General features: G+C 45.6%; 1 protein-coding gene across 9 annotated transcripts in view; it reads left to right on the plus strand.

The window, feature by feature from the left end:
* Window positions 1-24,792, plus strand: part of KIAA0232 — an 89,168-nt gene that overhangs the window by 56,789 nt on the left and 7,587 nt on the right. For 5 of the 9 annotated variants that reach the window (XM_079154313.1, XM_079154309.1, XM_079154310.1 and 2 more), the window contains exons 4-7: window positions 9,948-10,014; window positions 11,113-11,194; window positions 13,065-16,386; window positions 23,710-23,818. In XM_079154313.1, coding sequence (XP_079010439.1) covers window positions 9,948-10,014; window positions 11,113-11,194; window positions 13,065-16,386; window positions 23,710-23,818 — 3,580 coding nt within the window. Of the gene's footprint in view, window positions 1-9,947; window positions 10,015-11,112; window positions 11,195-13,064; window positions 16,387-23,709; window positions 23,819-24,792 lie in introns of those variants that run through there. The other 4 variants (XM_079154315.1, XM_079154314.1, XM_079154316.1 and 1 more) reach the window with 3 other exon arrangements.

Consider the following 24,792-nt stretch of genomic DNA (forward strand, 5'->3'; position numbering starts at 1 on the left):
TGTTCATTCCGAATTTTAGTGATTTGGGTTTTCTCTCGTCTTCTCTTTGTTAGTGTGGCTAAAGGTTTATCAATTTTGTTTATTTTTTCAAAGAACCAACTATTTATTTTGTCAATTTTTTGTATTGTTTCTTTTGTTTCAATTTCATTGATTTCAGCTCTGAGTTTAACTATTTCCTGTCTTCTACTACTTTTGGTGCTGTTCTGTTCTTCTTTTTCTAGGGCTTTGAGCTGTAGTGTTAGGTTGTTTATTTGTTGAGTTTTACTTCTTTTATTAAATGCGCTCCATGAAATAAATTTCCCTCTAAGTACTGCTTTCATAGTGTCCCAGAGATTTTGATATGATGTTTCTTTGTTCTCATTTACCTCTAAGAATTTTTTAATTTCCTTCCTAATATCTTCTGTTATCCATTCATCATATAATAGCATATTGTTTAATCTCCAGATGTTGGAATAGTTTCTGTGTTTTACTCTTTCATTTATTTCTAACTTCAATCCATTATGATCTGATAGAATACATGGTAGTGTCTCTATCTTCTTGTATTTGCTAACATTAGCTTTGTGGCATAATATATGGTCTATTTTAGAGAAGGATCCATGTGCTGCTGAGAAGAAAGTGTATTCACTCTTGGTTGGATGGTATATTCTATAAATGTCCGTTAAGTCTAAATTATTGATTGTGTTATTGAGATCTATGGTTTCTTTGTTCAATTTTTGTCTGGAAGATCTGTCCAGTGGTGAGAGCGGCGTGTTAAAATCACCTAGTATTATTGTGTTGTGGTCTATTTGGTTTCTGAAATTGAGAAGGATTTGTTTGATATACATAGATGAGCCACTGTTTGGGGCATAGATGTTTATGATTGTTATATCTTGCTGATTTATGCTTCCCTTAAGCAGTATGAAATGACCTTCTTTATCCCTTCTGACTAACTTTGGCTTGAAGTCCGCATTATCGGAAATGAGGATGGATACTCCAGCTTTTTTGCTGAGTCCATGTGCATGGTATGTTTTTCCCCATCCTTTCACCTTTAATCTATGGGTATCTTTTTCTATGAGGTGAGTCTCTTGCAGGCAACATATTGTTGGATCTTTCTTTTTAATCCAGTCTGCCAGTCTATGTCTTTTGATTGATGAATTCAGGCCATTAACATTCAGGGTTATTATAGAGAAATGATTTGGTTTCCCGGTCATTTGGTTCATTTTTAAAATTTTGTTTATTTATTTGTTTGACACAACTTGTTTCCTCCTTTATTTGACAATTCCTTTAGGATAATTCCTCCCTTTGCTGATTTGCTTCTTTGTTTTTCATCTCTTCCTCATGGAATATTTTGTTGAGAATGTTCTGTAATGCTTGCTTTCTTTTTGTAAATTCTTTTAGCTTTTGTTTATCATGGAAGGATTTTATTTCATCGTCAAATTTGAAGGTAAGTTTTGCTGGGTATAAGAGTCTTGGTTGGCATCCATTTTCTTTCAGGGCTTGAAAAATGTTGTTCCAGGCCCTTCTAGCTTTTAGGGTCTGGATTGAAAAATCTGCTGATATGCGTATTGGTTTCCCCCTGAATGTAATTTGGTTCTTTTCTCTCACAGCCTTTAAAATTCTGTCTTTATTTTGTATGTTAGGTATTTTCAGTATAATGTGCCTTGGTGTGGGTCTGTTGTAATTTTGTGTATTTGGAGTCCTGTAAGCCTCTTGAACTTGATTTTCCATTTCATTCTTCAGATTGGGAAATTTTCTGATATTATTTCATTGAATAAATTGTTCATTCCTTTGGCTTGTTTCTCTAGGCCTTCCTCAATCCCAATAATTCTTAAATTTGGCCTTTTCATGATATCCCATAGTTCTTGTAGATTCTGTTCATGATTTCTTACCATCTTCTCTGTTTGTTCAACTTTGTTTTCAAGGTTAAACATTTTGTCTTCAATGTCTGATGTTCTGTCTTCCAGGTGTTCTATCCTATTGGATATGCTTTCTATGGAGTTCTTAATTTGGTTTATTGTTTCCTTCATGTCAAGGATTTCTGTTTGGTTTTTTTTCAATATCTCTAACTCTTTATTGAAATGATCTTTTGCTTCCTGTATTTGCTCTTTTAACTGTCAATTGGTGCGATCATTCAATGCTTGCATTTGCTCTTTCATCTCATCATTTGCTTCTCTGATCATTTTACTTATGTACATTCTGAACTCCTTTTCTGTCATTTCTTCTGCCATGCTGTCATTGGGTTTTATTGATGTAACATCTAGATTTGTTTGCAGCATTTTCTTTCCTTGTTTTCTCATATTGTTCAGGTATCAGTGGACCGCTGAGATATTGCAGATTTCCTCTGTTGATTTACAATGTCCCTGAAGATTTCTATATATATCCCCCCTTAGCCTTCAGTAGGCTGAAGTCTTGGAAGAAGTTGATAATGCGGTGCTCCACAAGGAAGCTGCCTCTCTAGGAGTGGTGGCCTTCAGGTGGGGTATAATCCCTGCTAGTGGGCAGAGGTGCCTCCACTTGTTGACCAATGGTCATCCAAAGGGGACCTAGGCTGCAGGCTGAGGCAGGGCCTGTTTGGGCCTGAGTCTCTGGTTTTACCGTCCTTGTGGGGAAACCTCACCCAGCAGGGAAGACTCACCCGGTGGGGAGGTCTCGCTGGTCAGTTCCCTCCTAGAGGTTCCCCTCAATTTACAGCTACTGCCTGTGCTGGGCTGCCTTCCTCTGCAAAGTTCCCAGGGGGCCGGCCCTACCTCCTGGGCCTGGGAGCCTCACCCTTCGCAGATGAATCTCCTTAGGCTGCCCTTCCTCAGAGAATCCGCCCGCAGGCCTGGAACCTTTGCTCCGCCCTAAGCCTGTCTCTGTGCGGCTCTACCACCCAGAAGCCTCCTAGATCCTGGGACCCTGCTCTGTACCTAATCGCCTGGCTGTGTGGCCCCTCCTCTGAGCAGCCACCTGGGGCCCTGAACAATCGCTCTGAGTCCCAGAGACCCGCCACACGCCTCTTCCTCCAGACAGCCGCCCAGTATTCCGGTGCAGTCACTAGGAGTCCAAGAAACTCACTTCGTGCCTCCTCCTCCCACCAACCACCCGTAGCCCAGGGCAATCAATCACTCCAAGTCGAAGTGCCCCTCCCCGTTCCTCCTCCTTCTCCAGATAACCCCCCGGGTGTTCAGGAGCGGTCGCTCTGAGTGGCTCTGAATCCACGTGACCCGCTGCACGGGTCCTCTGAGCAACCACCCGGAGCTCTGGTGCGGCCACTCAAGACCAAGCGTCCCACTACGCTTCTCCTCCAGGCAGCCCCCCTGTGTTCAGGAGCTGTCACTTTAAGACCAAACAACTCACCACTCGCCTTCTCCTCTGAGCAGCCGCCTGGAGCGCTAATGCAGCCACTGCGAGTCCAAAGGACCCGCCGCGCTCCTCCTCCTCCTTCTCCTACTCCTCCGGGCAGGCCCCGGGTTCAGAAGTGGTCAGAGTCCAAACAGCTCGCCACGCAGCCCCTCCTCTGGCAACCGCCTGTAGCTCTGGTGTAGTCACCCGAATCCAAGCGGCCGCGCTCCTCTTCCTCCTCCTCGTCCTCAGGGCAGGCCCCGGGGTTCAGAAGCGTCGTTCTGAGTGCAAACAGCTCGCCGCGCGGCTTCTCCTCTGGCAACCGCCTGTAGCTCTGGTGTAGTCACTCCGAATCCAAGTGGCCACGCTCCTCTCCTCCTCCTCAGGGCAGGCCCCGGTGTCCTGAGTCCACACAGCTCTCCTCGCCACTCCTCCCCTGGGCAGCCGCCGGAGCCCCAGTGGCTGCTCCGAGTCCCAGCGCTGTGCCGAGCGGCCTCCTTTCCGGCGCTCCCAGCTGTCCGCGTTCACTGCTCCAGCGGGGGGAGGGGCGTCTCGCCGGCAGCTCTACTTCACAAAGTTCCCTGCGTTCCGGGACCACCGTCCCATCTGGGATGCCTCCCCAGGGGGTGAGAGTCACCCGGCTGCTTTGAGTTGGTCCCAAGCGTCTCAATATCTCCTCTTTTGAATCCTGAGTCCTGGAGCAACATGAAATGCAGCCTCCCTCTAGGCCGCCATCTTGAAACCCCCCTCTCACTACGTTTTCTAGACTGGTCTCCAAGATATAATCCTCCTGCCTCAACCTCCTGAATGTTGGGACCACAGGAGTGTGCCTCGACACCTAACTTGTAGAAACATTTTAAAGCCTTACAGCCTGCAGTATTTGATGAAACTAGGGACCTCACCAGAAGAACAGACACGACCTTTTCTTGATGTCTTCTTTTCTTATATGCCCACTAGGGATCTCCTTCAGAGCCATACGTCTGGATTAAAAATAACTGTTCTAAATTGTGGTTTGAAGAACTTGACTTTTCTTGTTAAGTGAACAAGGAATATCCAAACCCTCAACCCAGAGCCAAGCCTTTGGGTTTGAGTCTTGTTCAGGGACTTTAATTCTTACTGGAGGAACACAGCTATCTGAAGGGAAGAGAGACTGCTATATCCATGTTTAAGTAAGAAGTGGAGCAATTTCCTGCATATGTTAAAAAATAGGGTCTGCTTATGTCAACAGGATGTTACAGTGAAATGGGAACCTTGAAGAACTTAATTCAAATTGAAGTGTTTTCTTCTCTTTGTGGATGATGAAATAGAGGCTCAGAGAAGTTAAGTAACTTGACCAGCCTCACACAGCACAGGATGTCTGATGAGTCCAGATCATCAGGCAAAGATGCTCTTTGTGTAGATTACCCAGCTAAAGACTGATTCAAAACAGTTACCTTTTTCTAAACCTTGTTCATGTTAATTTTATCATACTGATAACACACTGACACTTTCTACTTTTTGTCATAACTTCCAACATTCTTTCCTTTGTCATTCCAGAAGTATCTATGTCCTGCACCCCTTCCTGGCATGCACTGTTCCACTCTCAGAAGCTTTTTAAAGAGCAAATGGGTGCCAGAGCTGGAGACAGGCCAGGGTTTAGAGGCCTCCTGTGTTCAAGGATGGGAATCACAGCCTGTACACGGGGCTTAGCAGAAATAGCTTTTGGGTTTGGGGAGTTTTGATCTTGGTATTCCTCTCCTGGCCTCTGAAGGCACTAGTTCAGGACCCCTGGTCTTGTTCTCAGTCCTCTCTTTTGGTGCTCTTGTTTTACTGGCTTAACAGTAACATTTAGTTCTAAAAGTTTTAACAAGCTCAAAATGTATAAAGCATTCTATTGTCATGTACCACTAATTAGAACAAATAAAATCTAAAAATTAAAAAAAAAAAAAGCCAACCATTAAAATGTGGAGTCCACCATTTGCTCTCCGGTGTGTTGCCGTCAGTGACCATTCCTTCAGCATGAGTGGGCTTCCTCCCACTTCTTCCAGCTCTGCCTCAGAAATTAGTCTCAGTTCTGAAACACTGTCACGTTGTGCCATGGGGAAGCCTTGTTTGGAAGCCTGTGCCTTGGTGTGGCTGCCTGACAGAGTACTCAGACGTGGGGGCTTTAAGCACCCATTGCCTTTGCTTTTGATTCTATGGATTAGCTTGTACTCAGCTGGAAAGTTCTTCTGTTGGTCCTGATGTGGTCCGTGCAGCTGCGGTGAGATGGTGGGCTGGTCCTCCTTGTGGAACTGGTGTTGCAGTAGCAGGGCTTGGAGCCGCGACCCCGCTCTCATGGCAGATGGAGCCCTGGATCCAGCATTCCAAGCAGGTGTATGTCTAGCTTGCTAACAGTTGTTTGTGAAGCCCCATCATGGTGTAAGAGGACCTCACCAGGCGTGAGTGCTGGCAGTCATGGTTCACCGGAGCACCAGAATAGCTGACTTTTTCCTGGCAGTTACTTTCTAGAGAGATTGAAGGGATAGGTTCTGGACTTTGAGAAGCAGACACCCTTGAGAGAAAACACGAGACATACCACAGTGAAAATGAGGTCAGTGGACTGATTTTAATCGCCTATCCCTTTCTGTTCCCTGGTTGCTAGCTATTGACAGGTAGTATATGTCCAGGGATAGGAGAGTGGGGTCGCTGTCTGACAAAGAGGTGGCTTTCAAGAAGAAACAGTCAAGAGACAAGATGATCATAACAGATATGAAAAATGCAGTTAAGTTTTGGAATGTATATCTGAAGTAGAACTAAAATAGTAAAGAAATGGTGAACAGGGGAGAAAAAGAAACAGGGGACCATTACCAAAAGCCCAGTGGTCATTTCAGATGGGAAAACTGAGGCTGCAGTAGGTCCCTGGTTTACGTATGATCAGTGTGGTTCACCCTGGCTTCAGACCTGTATCTCTGTGATTCTACTTTTCCAGCATCCAAATAGAACCAGTAGTTATGTGCCAGAGTATTGTACTGGGTAGTGGTCACAGGGGAGGGGTGGGGGCACTGTCTAGCACATAGGGAATATTCAGTCAAAATGAACCCTCTGTGCAAGATAAACCTGTGGGCAGGTTCCTGCTGCAGCAGAAGCCTTTGGGTATGCAGAGGACAGATAATGAGCAGAGCAGGCCATTGCCATAATAATTATGGTCATGAATTTTAAGGGATGAGAAGTGTGCAGCAGATGGAGAACCACTGAGATGTTGCAGGACAGGAAACCACAGGAAGAGTCAGGAACAGTAAGAATCTCCAGAAGAAACAGGACATGAGCCGCCTTTGGCCCAGGCTTAGTCTCCATCATGTCAGTGCCCTTCACCTCGCCTGCAACTGCAGAGCAGAGTGGCCACTATCAAGGACCCAGTATTGGTCAGGGAAAAGGAGTAGGCCGAGGAGCCCAGGTGGGATGCAGAGGAGTGTGCTGAGCTGCATCTGGTTACTGTTCCCACTCTGCACACCCCAAACTCAAAGCAGGAGAAACTGAAGGCATTTTTGAAGGAATGAATCCAAAATTGAAATTCTGGAAAGTGGAAGACATACAGAATCTAGAAGTGAGCAAGGGGATGGGGCTGATGCCTACCCAGGTGAGTGGGGAGACGGAGACGGGGGTGCATGCAGGCTCTTCGTCTCCTCTGAGCATGGCAAGGCAGACATTCAGACCCGGGTCTGCGGAGCCCAGGCCCAAACGCAGTCCACTTGGCCCTGCTCCTGGAGAAGGAAGTGAGCAGCCTGTGAACTCGGAAGGGCAGGCTCCTGTCTTCCGCACAGCCGACCTGGCTGTGGGACGCGAGCTCGCATGCAGCGGGTGGGCGGGCCTGGTCGCCCTGCTCTTGTAGGTGCTCCTCGAGCAGCTCTGGGAGCTGGCGGGCCTGAGCAGAGCTTGCCGCTTTGCAGGCTTTGAGTTCTGTGACTTGATTTAGTGTGCTGATCTGTGTTGCTGGGTCCGCGCCCGTGGCAGGCCTCCTCCCTGTCCACCGCGGAGGGGAAAGCAAGGAGTGAGCTCAGCAGCAGAGGCCGTCAGGGTCCCTGCAGCCTGCACCCCTCAGAGTTGTTACTTGTGACCGCACACTTGAATCTTCCTGTTTCTTAGGATGCTGCAGGCTCTCAGAGGGTTCCTGAATGCCCCTGTGGATGCGGCATACCACTACATATGAATATTAAAATTCTTCCGTATCTATGGCATAATTAGGAAAGCAAGTGAAATTTCACAATAACAGGTCTGAATTAACACTTTACCTTCCAGGATATAACAGAGGATGGTACTAGTTTCTGATTTCTTTTTTTTTTTCCCAAGGGAGGGGTACCAAGGATTGAACTGAGACATTTGACCACTGAGTCACATCCCCAACCCTATTTTGTTTGTATTTTATTTAGAGACAGGGTCTCACTGAGTTGCCTAGTGCCTCACCATTGCTGAAAGCTGACTTTGAACTTGCGATCCTCCTGCCTCAGCCTCCTGAGCTGCTAGGATTACAGGCATGTGCCTCTGCACCTGGCCCTGGTTCCTTTTTTTAAAAAATATATACATATTTTTAGTTGTCAATGGATCTTTATTTTATTTATGTGTATGTGGTGCTGAGAATCAAACCTAGTGCCTCACACATGCCAGGCAAGTGCTCTTACCACCGAGCCACAACCCCAGCCCCCTGGATTTCTTTTTCTTTCTCACTTTACTATCATGATAACTTAGTGGCCTAATGACTGTTTATAAAAATGTAAATAGGATACTGCAGGTAGTTATGGAAAGAAAAGCAAAACCTGGTTGGTAAAACTTACTTCTGCACTCAGGGTATAGAGTAAACTGTTTGTCTCTTGCTGTTTGTTTACGAAAGCATCATAGATCTTTACTTATTTAAAACAAATATATTCACACATATCAGTCTGTGGGTATGTGTGTGTATATGTGTATACACCTTTGTTATATACAAATATACATGGTATATGTAGTTGGTGAGACACAGCATAACAAACCTCCCCAGAGCCCCTGGGTTGTGGTCATTTTGTGCTAGCGTGTTTCGTGGCAGCCCATTTTAGTATTGAAAGAAGTTTAGCACAGTCCCTGGAGGCTCAGTGTTCTGCGCTGGAAACAGCCAGGGTTTACAGCACAGTGACATGGGCTTGCAGCTCCGAGTGGTGTGCGGCGGGTCAGCTGACCCGGTGTCAGTTGCATGATCCAGGAGAGGGAATATAACTGCCGTCCTCGTCACACCTGAACGTCATGGTAAGCAGACCCTCTCTGATGGAATTGCGGACCTGACCCGTGCTCGTGACTAACATCTGGCCTGGGTTTTAGGAGTGTTTTTTAAGGAACGGCAGCTCTTGTCCGGCCTGTCGTTGCTGTCTCCGGGTCAGATCTTGGCATGACATGGCTAGAGTGTAGCTGTATGTTTGCAGTTAGCCCTTTTCAATGAAATCTGTTTCTTGCTGCTCAAACTATGTAACTGGGAGGTTTCTCCTTTAGGATATCTGTAATACTTGTGCTGAGTCATTGTGGGTTGCGGGAATGGGGCAAAGTTCTATTTTTAGCTTCTCTAGGCCCAGTGAAGGCCGAGGCTGGGTCATGTGCATCTGTTTGATTGTGCCCACCGGAAGAGACTCCATCCCGACTTAAATAGGACTGTGGCCACTGAACAAATCAAAAGTTCCTAAGAAATACGTTCACCCTTTTGTCCGTTGTAAAAGATTTTTCTTTCTTGTGAGAAATCAAGAAATCCCAGTGAAAGATGTGCCTTGCCTATGCCTGTGTGTCCAGCATGCACTTTTCTGTGAAACTTGACTCCTCCTGTCCTCTCACTTCCAGGTTCCTCCTTGCTTCTTAAACCCTGCTTGTGCCTTGTCCCCACCCTGCAGACAGGACAAGGTCCTCATGCTTGCTCACAGCATCCACTTGTCGATGTTGCTCTTTTTGTGGCAGTCATGAAGAATTCACATTAAAAACAAAAAACAAACAAAAAAGTTGTTTTTTTGGACTGGGAGCTCATGGAGGACCATGATGAGGTTTTTGTTATTTTCTTTGCATTGAGTTTGCACAAGGCTGTGCTCACATAAATTCAATTCTTTTCCTTCCTTCTCTTCTCTTTTCAGAACTGGGATTGAACCCAGGGGTGCTCTGCTACTAAGCTATATCCTCAGCCTCCCCACCCCCTTATTTAAAATTTTGAGACAGGGTCTCACTAATTTGCTGAGACTGGCTTTGAATTTCCTATCTTCCTGCCTCAGCCTCCCAAGTTGCTGGAATTATAGGCATGAGCCACCACACCCAGTTTCATGTATGTTCTTAATCTGATTCAGTTAGATTCTTTTTGTTGGTAACTGGCTTTGGGCACTTAGGCCCTTGATCTGTCTTACTGAGCAAAGTGATATGCCTCTGGGAAAATGGAACCATTCTGGGAAATACATTAATGTCTCCACATTTTGTTAGTAATTTCCACTTGATGTCTTTTAGTTGTAAAAATACCAGTTTGAATCTGCAGATGTGTAATTTTTAAACTCTGGTATTCACTGAAGTATTGATGATGCATTTCTTTTGGAACGTGGGAGATTTGCAAACCTCTGTACTAAACAGAAGTGTACAGATGCCTGCTTTGCAGCACCCAGAGGTAACCCAGTGGTCCTTCTGTCATCTCACAGAGCTCTGGAATCGAGACCTTGGTGGAAGAACTCTGCTGCAGACTGAAAGACCTGCAGAGTGAGCAAGGTGAGCATGTAGTACATGAACAGAGGCCACTCTCTGGGATGGTAGCCCCAGAATCTGGAGTGAGGAAAATCGTAGAATCAAAAAAAAAAAGGCAGAAACAAACCTTTGTGTTTAGCATGTACCACCAAGCCAGCATATTGCCCTATCGTCAGCCCTGTTGTGGCTTCTGCCATCGCCCCTAGCAACCAATCTGTAGAGATCCCTGCTCCCAGAAGAGAAGCAGGGCTTAATCCGCCGGTGCCCTCCTGTATAGGAGCCTTCTCCTCTGTATGTGTCTTCACACTGACACTCAGAGACCAGGACACCATCCCCTCCTCCGTCCTCACCCCACATTACCATCTGCCCATTGCTAGGGAGGACTTTAAAGATGGGGACACTAGTTTTTTCAGGTTTGGGAGAGACTTCTGCTTTGACTTGAATTTTTTGGATAGGCAGACTATGGGAACTCATGCTGCTTTTCCTGATAGCTGCGTGAGACCTGAGGAGGAGCTTCGTGCTGAAGGCCAAGGTTCTTGTTTCCTGGTCTTCTCATGGTCCCTTGGTGTGCACCAAGTCTTCTGCTGAAGGCTCAGTTTGGTGGATTTTAACCTAAGTTCAGCTTTGAGGATAGCCCTCTGTTTCTGTGTGAGCTGAGACACAGCCCTGGCTCACCACTGTGAACAGTAACAGAGCTAATTGTAAAAAGAATTTTCTTTACAGATTAGTATTAGTAAAAAATGAGTCAATATAAAGTCCATGAGTCAGAATTTTGTGAGAAAGTATTTTTGGAATCTAAACACATGTTCTCCCCATCTGGTCTAGTTAATAGTAAAAAGGGACTTCAGCTGCTTAATTAAGTGCCTCTAGAACACTGTATCAGTGATGAGATGAACAACTCACCTCTTGGTCTGATGTTAAAGTGTCTTAGCCAGAGAATTCCTTCTGGCACACTGAAGCAGCTGATTTTTATTAAAATGACAAATTATTCCGAAGTTCTCTTTTTTAAGCCACAAAAGCCTGTATCATTTCTGTTTAAAATTACTTGAAAAAAATTTAACAGCATGGACATTTATTAACTAGATATAAGACAAATCTTTCTGAATTTTTGTTTCATAACAGAAGAGAAGATTCACAAAAAGTTAGAGGGGTCTCCCTCTCCAGAGGCAGAATTATCCCCTACAGCAAAGGATCAAGTGGAAATGTATGTAAGACTGTATTCAGTATAAAGTGTGCTTTTATTACAATCAGACTGATAACTGCTGCGTGGTTTCCATTTTTGGTTTGTCATCTTCTGTTTAATTTCATAATTTAGGCAACACTTGCTGAGTAGCTAAGTGCTTAACTCATCTTCGAAGGTGAACAAAGTGGTTCTGGGCTTATCATGCATGTTCAACAAATATTTGTGAAATGAATGAAACACAGAAGGTGGTTGTTCACCAGTAGAGTCCATTTGTGTACTACTACCTTCAAAACTCACAACAGTTCTTTGAGGTATCTATAAGAAATTATGATTATCCTTGTCCACATACAATAAAACTGAGTTCCCAGTATTCTTTTTACAATGGGAACATGGGCAGGCCCCTGATTTAACCAAACCTGTTTCCTATACTTGCAGTTCTTTCTTTGTAAATGAATAGTGTTACTGTAGTGTGCATTATAAGCAGACTTCCTTGTTATACATTTTATTTTAATCTTCTGATTCTCTAAAACCTAAGAAAAAATTGCATTTAATTGGTTTATATAGACCTATGCTGTCCAACAGAATAACCACAGCCAAGCCTGGCGTGGTGGCACACACCTATAATCCCAGCAACTTGTGAAGCTGAGGCAGGAGGATTGCAAGTTCAAGGCCAGTCTCAGCAATTTCATGAGGCCCTAAGCAACTTAGTGAGACCCTGTCTCAAAATAATAAATAAAAAAGAGTTGGGGATGTGGCTCAGTAGCTTAACACCTCTGGGTTTAATTCCCAATATCAAAACAAAAACAAACCCACAGTCCATAGGAGGCTGTTAGTCCTTGAAACATGACTAGTTCAACGTGAGATGTACTCTAAATATAAAATTCTCACTAGCTTTCAAAAACAGTATAAAAAAGTGTGTATAATATGGCATTAGATTGATATTGATTCATGTTGAAATGGTAATATCACATGTTTACTTGGTTAAATAAAATACATTATTAGAGTTAATTTCACTCATTTCCTCTTACCCTTTGAATATGACTGCTAGAACACGTGGAACACAGTGTGTTTCTGTTGTGCGCCTCTCATATAGAGGGGAAGGAGAGTCAAGTCCAGGCCCTTGAAAGCATGGCTTTATTGCCACTTCCTGTGTGACTTGAGTGCTGCCTGCAGAACAGCAGTGCCCTCAATGGCCAGGCATGGAACTGGCATCCTGAGACAAAGTGACAGTAGCGAGCTCAGTCCCTTAAGCAGTGCCTTTCTGTAAGGCAGATATGATTCTTACCCTTACTTTGTAGGTGAAGAAACTGAGCCACAGAGAGATTAAGCAACTGGCTTAAGGTCCCACAGCTAGTGAGTGGCAGAGCCAGGATTTGACCTCAGGGAATGTGGCTTTAGAGCTCATAGTCTTGACTCAGGTGCCATCCAGCCTTCCAGCTACGTAGATGTGTAACACTCACACAGCTTGGTGAGGTAAGCCATGCACTCACCAGTTTACAGTTAAGGACATAGACCAGAATATTAAATAATGAGCTTAAGTTCACAAGCATAAGTGACTGAGCTGAGATTCAGATTCTGACATTTCCTCCTAAAAAGACTGTATTCTTTTACTATGTCATATTTGTCATTTTTACTTATTAAAATTTGAGCTTTGAAGATAAAATCTGTCCACTTAAGTATCTTCATATTACAGTGCTTATCACAGTGCTTGACAAAGAAAGTGCTTGATGCATGAGGCTAATTTTAATGTACAGTGTACTTTAAAGTTAGTGTTTCGGGAATGATGTGAATGTTGACTCTGTTAAAATATTCCGCTTCCCTGGCTGGCACTGTTTTTTTACTGCATGTAACACATCAAAGTGCTCATTTCGAACTCTTGACTGTTTTCCAGGTACTATGAAGCATTTCCACCACTTTCTGAGAAGCCAGTTTGCCTGCAAGAAATCATGACTGTGTGGAACAAGTCAAAAGCCTGTTCTTACTCCAGCTCCTCCTCCTCATCCACAGCGCCCCCAGCAAGCACAGACACATCCTCTCCCAAGGACTGCAACAGCGAAGGCGAAACCATCAAGGAAAGAAGCTCTGAAGTGCCCACTGCTGCGCATGAGAAAACCCAGAGCAGAAGCAGACATGAGAAGGAGAGCAAGCTGAACAACGGCACTGCTGAAGAAAAGCCTGCCTTGTACAAAAAGCAAATCCGACACAAACCCGAGGGGAAGAGCCGCCCTCGCTCGTGGTCTTCTGGCTCCAGTGAAGCGGGTTCAAGTTCAAGCGGGAATCAGGGAGAACTAAAAGCATCCATGAAGTATGTCAAAGTAAGACACAAGGCACGAGAAATTCGAAACAGAAAAGGGCGGAATGGGCAAAACAGGCTGTCACTGAAGCACAGCGACAAGGCGGAGAGAAGCATGCATGCAGGCGGCAGCAGCAGCAGCAGTGGGTCAGTGAGGCAGCTGTGCAAGCGGGGTAAGAGAGCCACAAGAGAGACGGGCAGGAGAGATCCCAGCAGCACTGCGGGGCGAGACCTGTACGCGGAGAGCAGAGACGACACGGAATATAAAGAGGAGCCGTTGTGGTACACCGAACCAATTGCTGAATATTTTGTTCCTTTGAGCAGAAAAAGCAAACTAGAAACCACATACCGAAACAGACAAGAATCCAGTGCTCTGACGTCAGAGGCCGTGGAAGACTTGTCTGAGTCAGTGCATGGTCTGTGTATCAGCAACAATAATACTCACAGAACATACCTCGCAGCAGGTACTTTCATTGATGGTCACTTTGTAGAAATGCCTGCAGTTATAAATGAGGATATTGACCTCACTGGGACCTCATTATGTTCTCTACCAGAGGACAACAAATACCTAGATGATATTCATCTATCAGAATTAACACACTTCTATGAAGTGGATATTGATCAATCCATGTTGGATCCTGGTGCCTCAGAAACCATGCAAGGAGAAAGTCGGATTTTGAATATGATTCGACAAAAAAGCAAAGAGAATACAGATTTTGAGGCAGAATGTTGCATAGTGTTAGATGGTATGGAGTTGCAAGGGGAACGTGCAATATGGACAGATTCTACCAGCTCTGTGGGTGCCGAGGGCTTGTTCCTGCAAGACCTTGGCAATCTGGCTCAGTTTTGGGAGTGCTGTTCATCCAGCTCTGGTGATGCCGACGGGGAGAGCTTTGGAGGAGACTCTCCAATTAGACTCTCTCCGATCTTGGATGGCACAGTGCTCAATTCACACTTGCTTGCTGGCAATCAAGAGCTCTTCTCAGATATTAATGAAGGATCTGGTATAAACTCTTGTTTTTCAGTGTTTGAAGTGCAATGCAGTAATTCTGTTTTACCATTTTCTTTTGAAACACTCAACTTGGGAAATGAAAATACAGATTCTAGTGCTAATATGCTTGGGAAAACACAGTCTAGATTACTAATATGGACCAAAAATAGTGCCTTTGAAGAAAATGAACACTGTTCTAATCTTTCAACAAGAACTTGTAGTCCATGGTCCCATTCAGAAGAAACACGTTCAGACAATGAGACATTAAACATTCAATTTGAGGAATCCACACAGTTTAATGCAGAAGATATTAATTATGTAGTTCCTAGAGTCTCATCAAATTATGTAGATGAAGAACTTCTAGATTTTTTGCAAGATGATACTTGCCAACAGAGTAGTAGAACTTCAGGAGAAATTCCTACATTAGTTTTCAAAAAAAGATCTAAGCTAGAATCTGTCTGTGGTATTCAGCTAGAACAAAAACCAGAAAACAAAAACTTTAAAACTACACAAGTATGTAGTGAAAGCAGTCCACATGGAGATGGCTACAGCTCAGGGGTTATCAAAGACATTTGGACAAAGATGGCAGATGAAAATTCTGCGACTTCAGTAGAAATGGAAAGAATTGATGACAAGTTGTTTTCGACCGATGTAAATAACTACTGCTGCTGTCTGGATGCTGAAGCAAAGATGGAGACCCTTCAGGAGCCTCGTAGGGCTGTGCAGCGATCCGAGTACCATCTCTGGGAGGGTCAGAAGGAAAATCTGGAGAAGAGAGCATTTGTTTCCAGCGAGCTGTCAAAGGTGGACGGTGGGGATTACACTACACCCTCTAAACCTTGGGACGTGGCCCAAGATAAAGAGAACGCGTTCATTCTCGGAGGGGTTTATGGAGAACTCAAAACTTTCAGTAGCGATGGGGAGTGGGCAGTTGTACCACCGGGTCACACAAAAGGAAGCTTGTTACAGTGTGCAGCATCTGATGTTGTGACAATAGCTGGGACAGATGTCTTCATGACCCCGGGAAACAGCTTTGCTCCTGGTCATAGGCAGTTATGGAAACCCTTCATGTCATCTGAGCAGAATGATCAGCCGAAGAGCGGGGAAAATGGATTAAATAAGGGATTTTCTTTTATCTTCCATGAAGACTTACTAGGAGCTTGCAGTAACTTTCAAGTTGAAGATCCTGGACTTGAATATTCGTTCTCTTCCTTTGACTTAAGCAATCCATTTTCCCAAGTCCTTCATGTAGAATGCTCATTCGAACCTGAAGGGATTGCGTCTTTCAGCCCCAGTTTTAAACCGAAATCAATCCTTTGCTCTGATTCAGACAGTGAAGTTCTCCACCCTAGGATATGTGGTGTCGACAGAACACAGTACAGGGCTATTCGCATCTCTCCTAGGACTCACTTTCGCCCAATTTCTGCATCTGAACTGTCCCCAGGAGGAGGAAGCGAGTCGGAATTTGAATCTGAGAAAGATGAAGTGAATATTCCCATTCCTTCTCAAGTTGATGTATTTGAAGATCCACAAGCAGATCTCAAACCTCTGGAAGAGGATGCAGAGAAAGAAGGCCATTACTACGGAAAGTCAGAACTTGAGTCTGGGAAATTCCTTCCAAGGTTACAGAAATCTGGAATGGAAAAGAGTGCTCAGACATCACTGGATTCCCAGGAGGAGTCCACTGGGATTCTACCAGTTGGAAAGCAAAATCAGTGTTTGGAATGTAGCATGAGTGAATCTCTGGAAATAGATTTAGAAAGCTCAGAAGCAAATTGTAAAATAATGGCACAATGTGAGGAAGAAATCAATTTTTGCAGTTGCAAAGCAGGTTGTCAGTTCCCTGCTTACGAAGATAATCCAGTTTCTTCAGGACAGCTGGAGGAGGTATGTCTGTGCACGTCGGCCTTTGGCGAAGGATGGGATCAGGTATAATCGCCGCTGTCCGTCTTACTACTAGGACTGGCTGCTTCAGACGGCAAGATAGGGCTCAGCTCCTGGGGAATCTAGCCTAAGTCTTAAGAGTTTGTTGTTCTAACAATCTTACCTTTAAGGACGGAAAATGGATTTTATTATAAATTTGAGCTAGACAGCAAATATTCCTTCAAAGGAAAGACATTTTACAACAAATCACAGGATTTGGGATTCTTTTATGTTAATATACACGTTCTTTGTGTAGAACAAAAACCTACACAGCTGAGTGGTGGCCAGGGCTGTGATCCCAGGCACCTGGGAGGCAGAGGCAGAAGAAATGCAAAGTCTGGGTCAGCCTGAGTGACTTTGAGACCCCGTGTCAAAATAAAAGTGAAGCATGGTGTGTTGGTGGGATGTAGCTCAGTGATGGGGGTGCTTTCTGAGCAAGCCTGCAAGCTGTGTTGAGTCTGTCAAGGGAGATTTCCCGTGGCAGTTTTGTTAATAGGAATCATTGAGCCCCTTGGTCACGTTCCTTAACACAGTTTGAGGTTAAATTGATTGCACCAGAATTAACACTTAAAGTGGTAACCTGTTTCCCAGAGAAGCCTAGCAGCCTGCCTCCTCCGGCTGTGATTGGACTCGGCAGTGCCTGGCCCTTCTCCAGGGCTGCTTACTGGACAGGCAGAGTTGGAGGCCCTAGCAATGTGCCACCTGGGGCAGAACAGCTGGTGTCGCCTCCCTCCTGTCTGTCCTGCATGCTAGTCCCACCCACACAATGAGACCCTCTTCACTGCCCCTAATTCCTCTTCTCTCCTACGCACCCCACCACACCCTGCATCAGAATTAATTTCTCCATTTTCTTGATTTTCCTGCACGTTGTGGCTCTGTAATTGTACTTCTGTGTTTCACAAGTGAGGTATGTACCTTCTCCCTCACCCTGGATTGTCAGCCCCTTGTGGCTGTGGACCATGCCTTGCTTATTTGTTGAGTCAGTGCTTAGGTATGCAGCTACTTGCCTGTGATGGCAGGAAACCCCCAAGTGACTTGAGAATTAGTGTTCTAGTCAGTTTTTCTAGAGATCCCCAAGGGGTGAGTTTCATCCCATTGAAACACTGACATCTGAACCAAGGAAAAAGCAGTAATGTTGCTAGCCTTTATTTGCTGTTGATCACCCCATTTTCCTCCCTAAATTTTCCTTTATGTACTTTGTATTTCACCTGGTTCCAGACTGGGAAGAAAGAAAAGGAGGAAGAAAGCTCGATTCCACAACACACTCCTCCACTGTCTAGTATGTTGATGCGTTTACCTGCTACCAGAATTCTGGGTTTCCCTGAAAGGTCTTAGCTTCAAAGGACATGGGAGTGTCTGAGAGTTCAGCTGATGTCAGTGCTTGCAGCTGGGGACAAGAGCTGGATAGAGTTGCCTGCAGGATGGTGTGGGACCTGTCACGCTGCCTGGTCAGCTCAGGAGCCCTACTCAAAGATTGCTAGTGGTCCATCTATTTCAGAGCAAGAGGATGAAAGCACAAGGTTTCTAATGGAATTGATATCTGGGAGCATAAGATTTTTGTTTTTTAAGTCATTTAGTTCAACTCAACAGACGTTTATTGGACACCTGTCACAGGCCTGTCAGTGTGGTAGGAGCCCTAAACAAGACTTTGTCCTTGCCCATGAGGAGTTCAGACAAGGAAAGAAGACCAATTTGTAAGCAGTAAATTCTGGTTTATGTCTGGTTGGGATGCAGGAGTTGCCAGTGGGTGCTGGCACTTGGAGAGCCCTCCACAGGAGCCACCTCCCGTGTGAGCGCCACTGGGGTCTTTCTGCATGGATAAACAAGTACATGTTCACTTACCTCCTCCTGTTTTCTCATTTTAACTAAACTGGCACCATATTATAATCACCTTTCTTTTTTAATTGCCTACATACTGTGCCCCTTGATGGGTACACCATCTTTAACTGGCCAGTTCCTTATCTTTCAGGGCATTAGGGCCAGCACAATTTCTGGCAATGTGGTAGGTGAGCCCGGGAGGCTGTGGGGACCTCTGGAGAATCCTCCCAGGCTGAGAGGTGAGGAAAGCTATTTGCATACACCTGGGTGTGCGGGGTCAGGAGGGAGAGGCAGAGCATGGAGCAGAAGGCATGGCAAGGCAGGGGCAGCTCAGGGCCAGGTGTGGAGGGAAGGGCAGGAGCGGCCGAGGTGGCGCCGTGCTGCAGGTGTCCGTTGGTGCACAGGTTTGTGGCACAGGTGTCTGACGTTAATTTGAAGCACAGAAAAGCAGCAGAAGTCTTAGTCCTCTGTCTTTGGGACTTTCCAGTTCAGTTCAGGGGAGGTCTTTTTGCCACTGCAGACATTGCACTGTGAAGGTCAGCAGGTCTGGAGGCCAGAGAGGGAGTGGGGGTCGTCTGGGTGGTGTGGCACCCCGCTCACCATTGCCGGGGCCAGACAGATTGATTTCCCCACCCGATTGTTGAGGACATGCAGGCTCAGGGCAGTGGGTGGCCTGCCCAGATCCCACAGAAGGGACAGAGCCACAGCTCTTCCCACTGTGCTGGGCAAAGGGGGACTCAGAAGAGGGCTCGGCACCTCTGATATCTCCTTGTTCACGTTTCATTTCTTCTTTTCCAAAAAGAGGACTTCAGAAGGCTTCCTTTCCTTTTGCAAGCTGAAGGACAAAGGCTCATGGTTCCCTGGCAGCTTTCTCTCCCAGAACTCAGATAGCAGTGAGAATTTAAAGTTGTGAAGCCTCTTTCCTTTGCCTGATTTCCATCCTCTAAAAACCTATGGAGGCCTGGCACAATGGCATATGCCTATCATTCCAGTTACTTCGGCAGGAGGATGACAAGTTCAAGACTAGCTTCAGCAACACAGCAAAACCCTTTTTCAAATAAAAAATAAAAAGGGCTCAGTGGCAGAGCACTCCTGGGTTCCACTTCCAGCACTGCAGAACAGAACTGCTGAGGATGATGTCTGGCTGAGAACATTTATGGTCAGGCTTTGGGATTAAGCTCATGCCTGTTTTTTCTCTCCCAGCACCCCCACTGTTGCATTTAACTCATCAAATATGTGTTAAGTGTCTCCTGTGCCAGGTGCTGGGAATAAGTAGCAAAGAACCCTATAACTCCCTGTAACCTTGGGAAGTTAAGAGCAGACATATTAAGTTGTGTGCTGTGTTAGAATATAAAAGCCATCCGAAAGGAGGAAAAGGGCTGGAAGAGGCATGTGGTGGGTTAGGACTGCTGGGAGGAGCTTGCCAGGTTAAGTCAGTAATCAGGGCAGGCTTCCTTTCAAAACTTCTGTTTGAGGAAGGACTTGGAGTGAGCGAGTGAGCCAGAAGACACCCAGAGGCAGGCAGGTGTGTCTCCTCTGGGCAGTTTTGCTCTGCTTCCTGTTCCCTCTGTCCTTTCTGCATTCTTTTCAGTCACAACCAAACCAGAAGTTAATATGTTAAGCAGACATTAGATGAGCAGGTTATGGTCTTTGCCTTGCAACCTCGAAGTTGGCGACAGCTGAGTGGAAAGCTGTCCCAAAGTGATGCACGTCTGTCGTGTGAGTCATCTTCCTGTTGCTGTGATAAAATACCCGAGAAAAATAACTTAGAGAAGGAAATGCTTATTTTGGCTCACAGTTTCAGAGTTTTAGTTTATGCAACTGGTTCCATCGTTTTTAGGCCGCTGGTTCCATTATTTTTGTGCCTCTGGCCAGGCAGAACATCATGGCAGGGAGCACGTGGTAGAGCAGAGCTGCTCACTGCATGGTGGCTTAGGGCAGAGAGAGGAAGGGCTAAGGTGGCAGTATTCCCTTCAGGGGCACACCCCTAATGTCCCAGCTTCTTTCCATTAGGCCCCGCCTTGTACAAGTTTCACCACCTCCCAATAGTGCCACTGGCTGGTGACCATGCCTTTAACACATGGGTTTTGGGGGTCTTTAAGATCCAAACTATAACATTCTGCCATAATGCAAAATGCATTTAATGCATCTCCACGAACCCCTAAGTCTTGACTAACAGTACCATCATTGTTCAAAAGTCCTGGTCCAAAGTCTTCTGAGTGTCAAGGCAAACTCTTAGCTGTGAGCCCCTATAAAAATCAAGAAACAAGTTACATACTTTCAAGATACAATGGCACAGGGTAAAAGGGAGGAACAGGAGGAATTGGACCAAAGAGACAAAAACTCGGCAGGGTAAACAGTAAATCATGATTCCAGGGCACCGTGGTGTTGTGGTGTGAGCTCCAAAGGGTTTGGGCAGCCCCACCCCACAGCCTTGCTGACTGCAGCCCACATGGACACTCTCTAGGGCTGGTTCTGCTCACTGCCTGCCGCTTGCCTTGGCAGTCCACCCAACTTTCTGGCATCTCTAACTTGCTGAGGTCTCTATTGGAGCTTCAGTTTTACTCTTAAAACTTCACACATCACCCTCTCAGAATGCTTGCAGGGACTCCTGACCTGCCCCACATTGCCTTACCTCCTCTCCCCAGCTTTGCTTTGAAATCCAAGTGGCAGCCTCCATGACCCTGTGACTCTTGGAGTCTGCAGGTCTACAAAACTAGTGTCACATAGATGATGCCAGGGTCTACCACCAGCTTAAACTTGGCCTTGGTGACCAAACATTTGGAATCCGTCCTGGGGAGAATTGCTTAGGTGACCCTGTGTGAACAGTGTGCCTCTCCCTGGGGCTCTCAAACAGCAGCTTAGGGTCTGATGGGTGGGGTCCTACTGATTCCTAAAGTGCCTTCAAGGCATTGCTCCTATTGTCCCGGTCAAATACATCCTGCAGTCTGGGGATTAAATCCAGGACTCTTGCATGCTAGGCAAATACCTCTGAACTACATCCCCAGCCCTAGTGGCTTATTTTTAGTGGTGCCAGTCTCTAGCATTTGCAGTCTTCTTGACTGGGACTTCACTCCTTTTCTGGTCAAACTGCAAGGTTTTCATATTTTTCCACTCTGCTTTTTGCTCCACATTTTCACAGTGAACCTGGCTAAAAGTAGCCAGCAATATCCATGCCACTGCCTGAATGCTGTGCTGCCTTAAAATTTTCTCTACCAGATTAATTAGCCCATCACCTTTAAATCTAGCCTTGCACAAAGACTCTGGGCATAGACATAATGTAGAAAGCTCTTTTCCAAAGTGTTTCAAGGTTGGCTTCAAGTCCAGTTCCCAGTAGAGTCCTCATTTCTGTCTGCAACCTTATTAGCACAGTCTTTACTCTCCATATTCCCATCAGCATTCTGGTGTTTTGATCTCGCACCAGAATCTCCCACTAACTCTGCTTATAGCATTCCAGCCTTTCTTTCCTCCAAACTTTTCCAAACTCCTTTCATAAGCCAGTGCCTAAGGCTTCTGAACCATATCACTAAGTCTAGTCACAGAAATGAACTTACTTCTCAGTACCAGTTTTCTGTTTGCTTTCCATTGCTTTGATGGGAAGTTACACGAAAAAGCCAACTTAGGAAAGATTGGTTTGTGTTGGGTATGGTGGCATATGCCTGTTAATTGTGGTAGAGTGCCTGTGAATTCAATCCCCAGTACCACCAAAAAGGAAAAAAAGATTTTAGGACTGGGGATACAGCTCAGCTGGCAGATTGCCTAGTAAGCACAAGGTCCTGGGTTCAATCCCCAGTAACACACACACACACACACACACACACACACACACACAAGTTTTGGCTCATGGTTTCAGAGATTTCAGTCAGTGGTCACTTGACCCTATTAGGTGCCTGCCATAGGAATTGACACCCAAAAGGAAGATGCAGAAAGACTCCTAAAATTATAGTAGGAACTGGTAGGCTCTTAGCAGTGCTGGCAACAGGAGGGAAAGGAAGCGGTGTGTTTGGTGATGAGTCTAGACCTGGGTGTCGGTTTGTTCAGCTACAGGGTGCTGGGAATGGTGTGCTAGATGCTTTCACTGCTGACCTGTGCATTGCTCATCTTGTTTGCGTTAGGTGGGGCTTTGTTCCTTTGGCCTGGGCTGCTTTTATCAAAAAACAGGATTCATTTTTATTGTTAGGATACACTGCAGAGAAAACAGTGAAGGTTGACTGACCTGGGAAGGCAATATAGTTCTCCTTCAGTTCCTGCTTGAGGAACATGTCCAAAAACGATACATAAAATAAAAACGAAAAGTTGAACATTTACTTATGTGGTTAAAGCCATGTTATCGAATCAAGCAGTTTTAGACCCATAAAATAATGTACAGTTACAAGCATAACAGAATCCTACTGGAGAGTTAGTTGTTCGTTAGTTACTAAAACAGTTCGGAACACAACGTTAACACATAACGGCTTATCTTAAAACAGTGAAGACTCATGCGGAGTTCCTGAACAGACTTCTGCTGAGAACACAGTGTAGGGCCCTGGGCAATGTGAAGGTGCAGAGGCCAGGCCTCATCCTGGGAGAGCGTGAGCAGGCACATGGAAGGGCATGCCGCCAGGGAGCACGTGCGACTGAGGCTGGCCAGGCGTCTTCTGATGAGCACTCTCGAGGACTCCTGGGTCACTAAGAAGAGCTGCTGTTGACCACCAGCCACACTGCCTCATTGCCTAGGCGGGTGGGTAGGGTCCTGCTGGGCTTTGAGAGTTGGAGACTGGGCTCCAACTTGGATCCCTTCTATGCAGCCTTCTATTCTGCCATGGCCACAGGGGACATAGGGTCTGAGTTCCCCTGCTCTTCAGGAGTAGTTCCCTCATGGCTTTTGGGTGGCTGCTTGGTGTTTTGCATTTGTAATTTGTTTTCTTTTTGTCCTAGCTTCTTTTTGAGTTCTCACTTAAGCAAATAATTTTTGTTATAAAGAAAAACATTTAGGTCAGTAACTCTGCCTGTGAGGATCGTCCTTCTGTTCTGTTTCTTTGTTACCTCCTGCCTGGGTATGTGAGGAAGAGGCCCGGTTCTCTAGACACCTTCGGCTCAAGGTGCCTGGTACCTCTGTGCACTGCTGAATTCAAGAAATCTGCCTTAGTTCAGGAGTATTTCTGGTTCTGTTGTGGTTTTACCATGTAAGAATTCTCTGGGTTTGCTAAGATAATCATTCCACTTACAGCCTAAGTGCTTTGAGGAACACTTTATTTTCTGTGAACATGTTGGCCTTTTTTTGTTACCAAATCTAGAACAGTAAAAAATTCATTAATTTTAAAACCCTGGGTTTGGGGCTGGGAGTATAACTCAGTGGAGTGGATGGAGTGCTTGCCTAGCAGGCGCAAGGCCTTGGGTTGAATCCCCAGCACCACCAACACACACACACACACACAGTCCTGGGTGTTTAGTCCATAATTAATAACACATGTTTTTACCTCTATCCTGAAAGTTTATCAACATTTTCTATATTTGGTTTAATCTGAACAGTTTCCTGTATTGAACACTAATGTACAAGAAATGAATAGAACTCAAGAAAAGCAGACCTGGTGGGAAAAAGCCTTATATTCTCCTCTCTTCCCTGCATCAGAGTGTGAAGGTAAGGAGGCCTGTGTTTATTTATTATGCATTAATAATAAAGACGAGTAAGTTTTCCAGGGGCTGGGGTTGTGGCTCAGTGGTTGAGCACTTACCTAGCATGTGTGAGGCACTGGGTTCAGATCTCAGCACCGTATATAAGCAAATAAAAAAAAAATAAATAAAGGCCCATCAACAACTGAAAAAAAAATGTTTAATAAAAAGTAAGCCTTTTGGCTATGACTATTAGTCCAAAAGACTCTTAGGGGATTTTCTGTGGCTAGCACTTTGCCACGCTCTGGGGACACAGACATGAGTGAGAGCTGGACCCTGCTCTTGAACACGGCCATGGGCTGATGGAGGGAAAGGATGGGAAGACTGATGAAAGGTCCAGCCTTTGACGTGTACAAGCTACCTGGACTCATGGAGGAAGAGGTAATGAGACAGTGCCTGGGGAGAAGAGGGCAAGGGAGCCAGGGCAGGCGGAAGGAGCAGGGACCCACTCTGTTCAGCTGGGCTGTGGCAGATAGGGAAGAGCCTGTCAGGAGCTGAGGGTGTAGGAGGGCCAGGTGAGGGACTTCAGTTTGCAAAGTGTCAAGGTCAGGTGTGTGTTCAAGACACTTACAGCAGCAATGGAGATGGAACTGACCTGTAGGGCATCTGCCAGGGTGCCTTGGCTGTGGCAGAGGTGTGGGGGATGAGAGGATGGTGTGAACCAAGGTGGTGGCAGTGGCTGGATAAAGGGGAACATGATCAAGAGGTTTGTAGAAATGCGTTTGTCAAGTGACTTCCTGTGAGGAGTGGGCACCAGGAGGTTGGGTGAGATGGTGGAGAGGGGATGGCAGGAGCCAGTTTGGTGCAGAAGGTCACAAGTTTGGTAATTGTTTCGAATGAACCATCCTCGCCTCCAGGTGGACCTATGCAGAGCTGTAAGACATTCCTGCCTGGAATCTGGGGAGACAACAGGAGCTAAGGGTGCATCTGTGTGGATGAGGT

Source organism: Sciurus vulgaris (genome assembly GCF_902686455.1).
Source record: "Sciurus vulgaris genome assembly, chromosome: 9".
Lineage (NCBI taxonomy): Eukaryota > Metazoa > Chordata > Mammalia > Rodentia > Sciuridae > Sciurus > Sciurus vulgaris.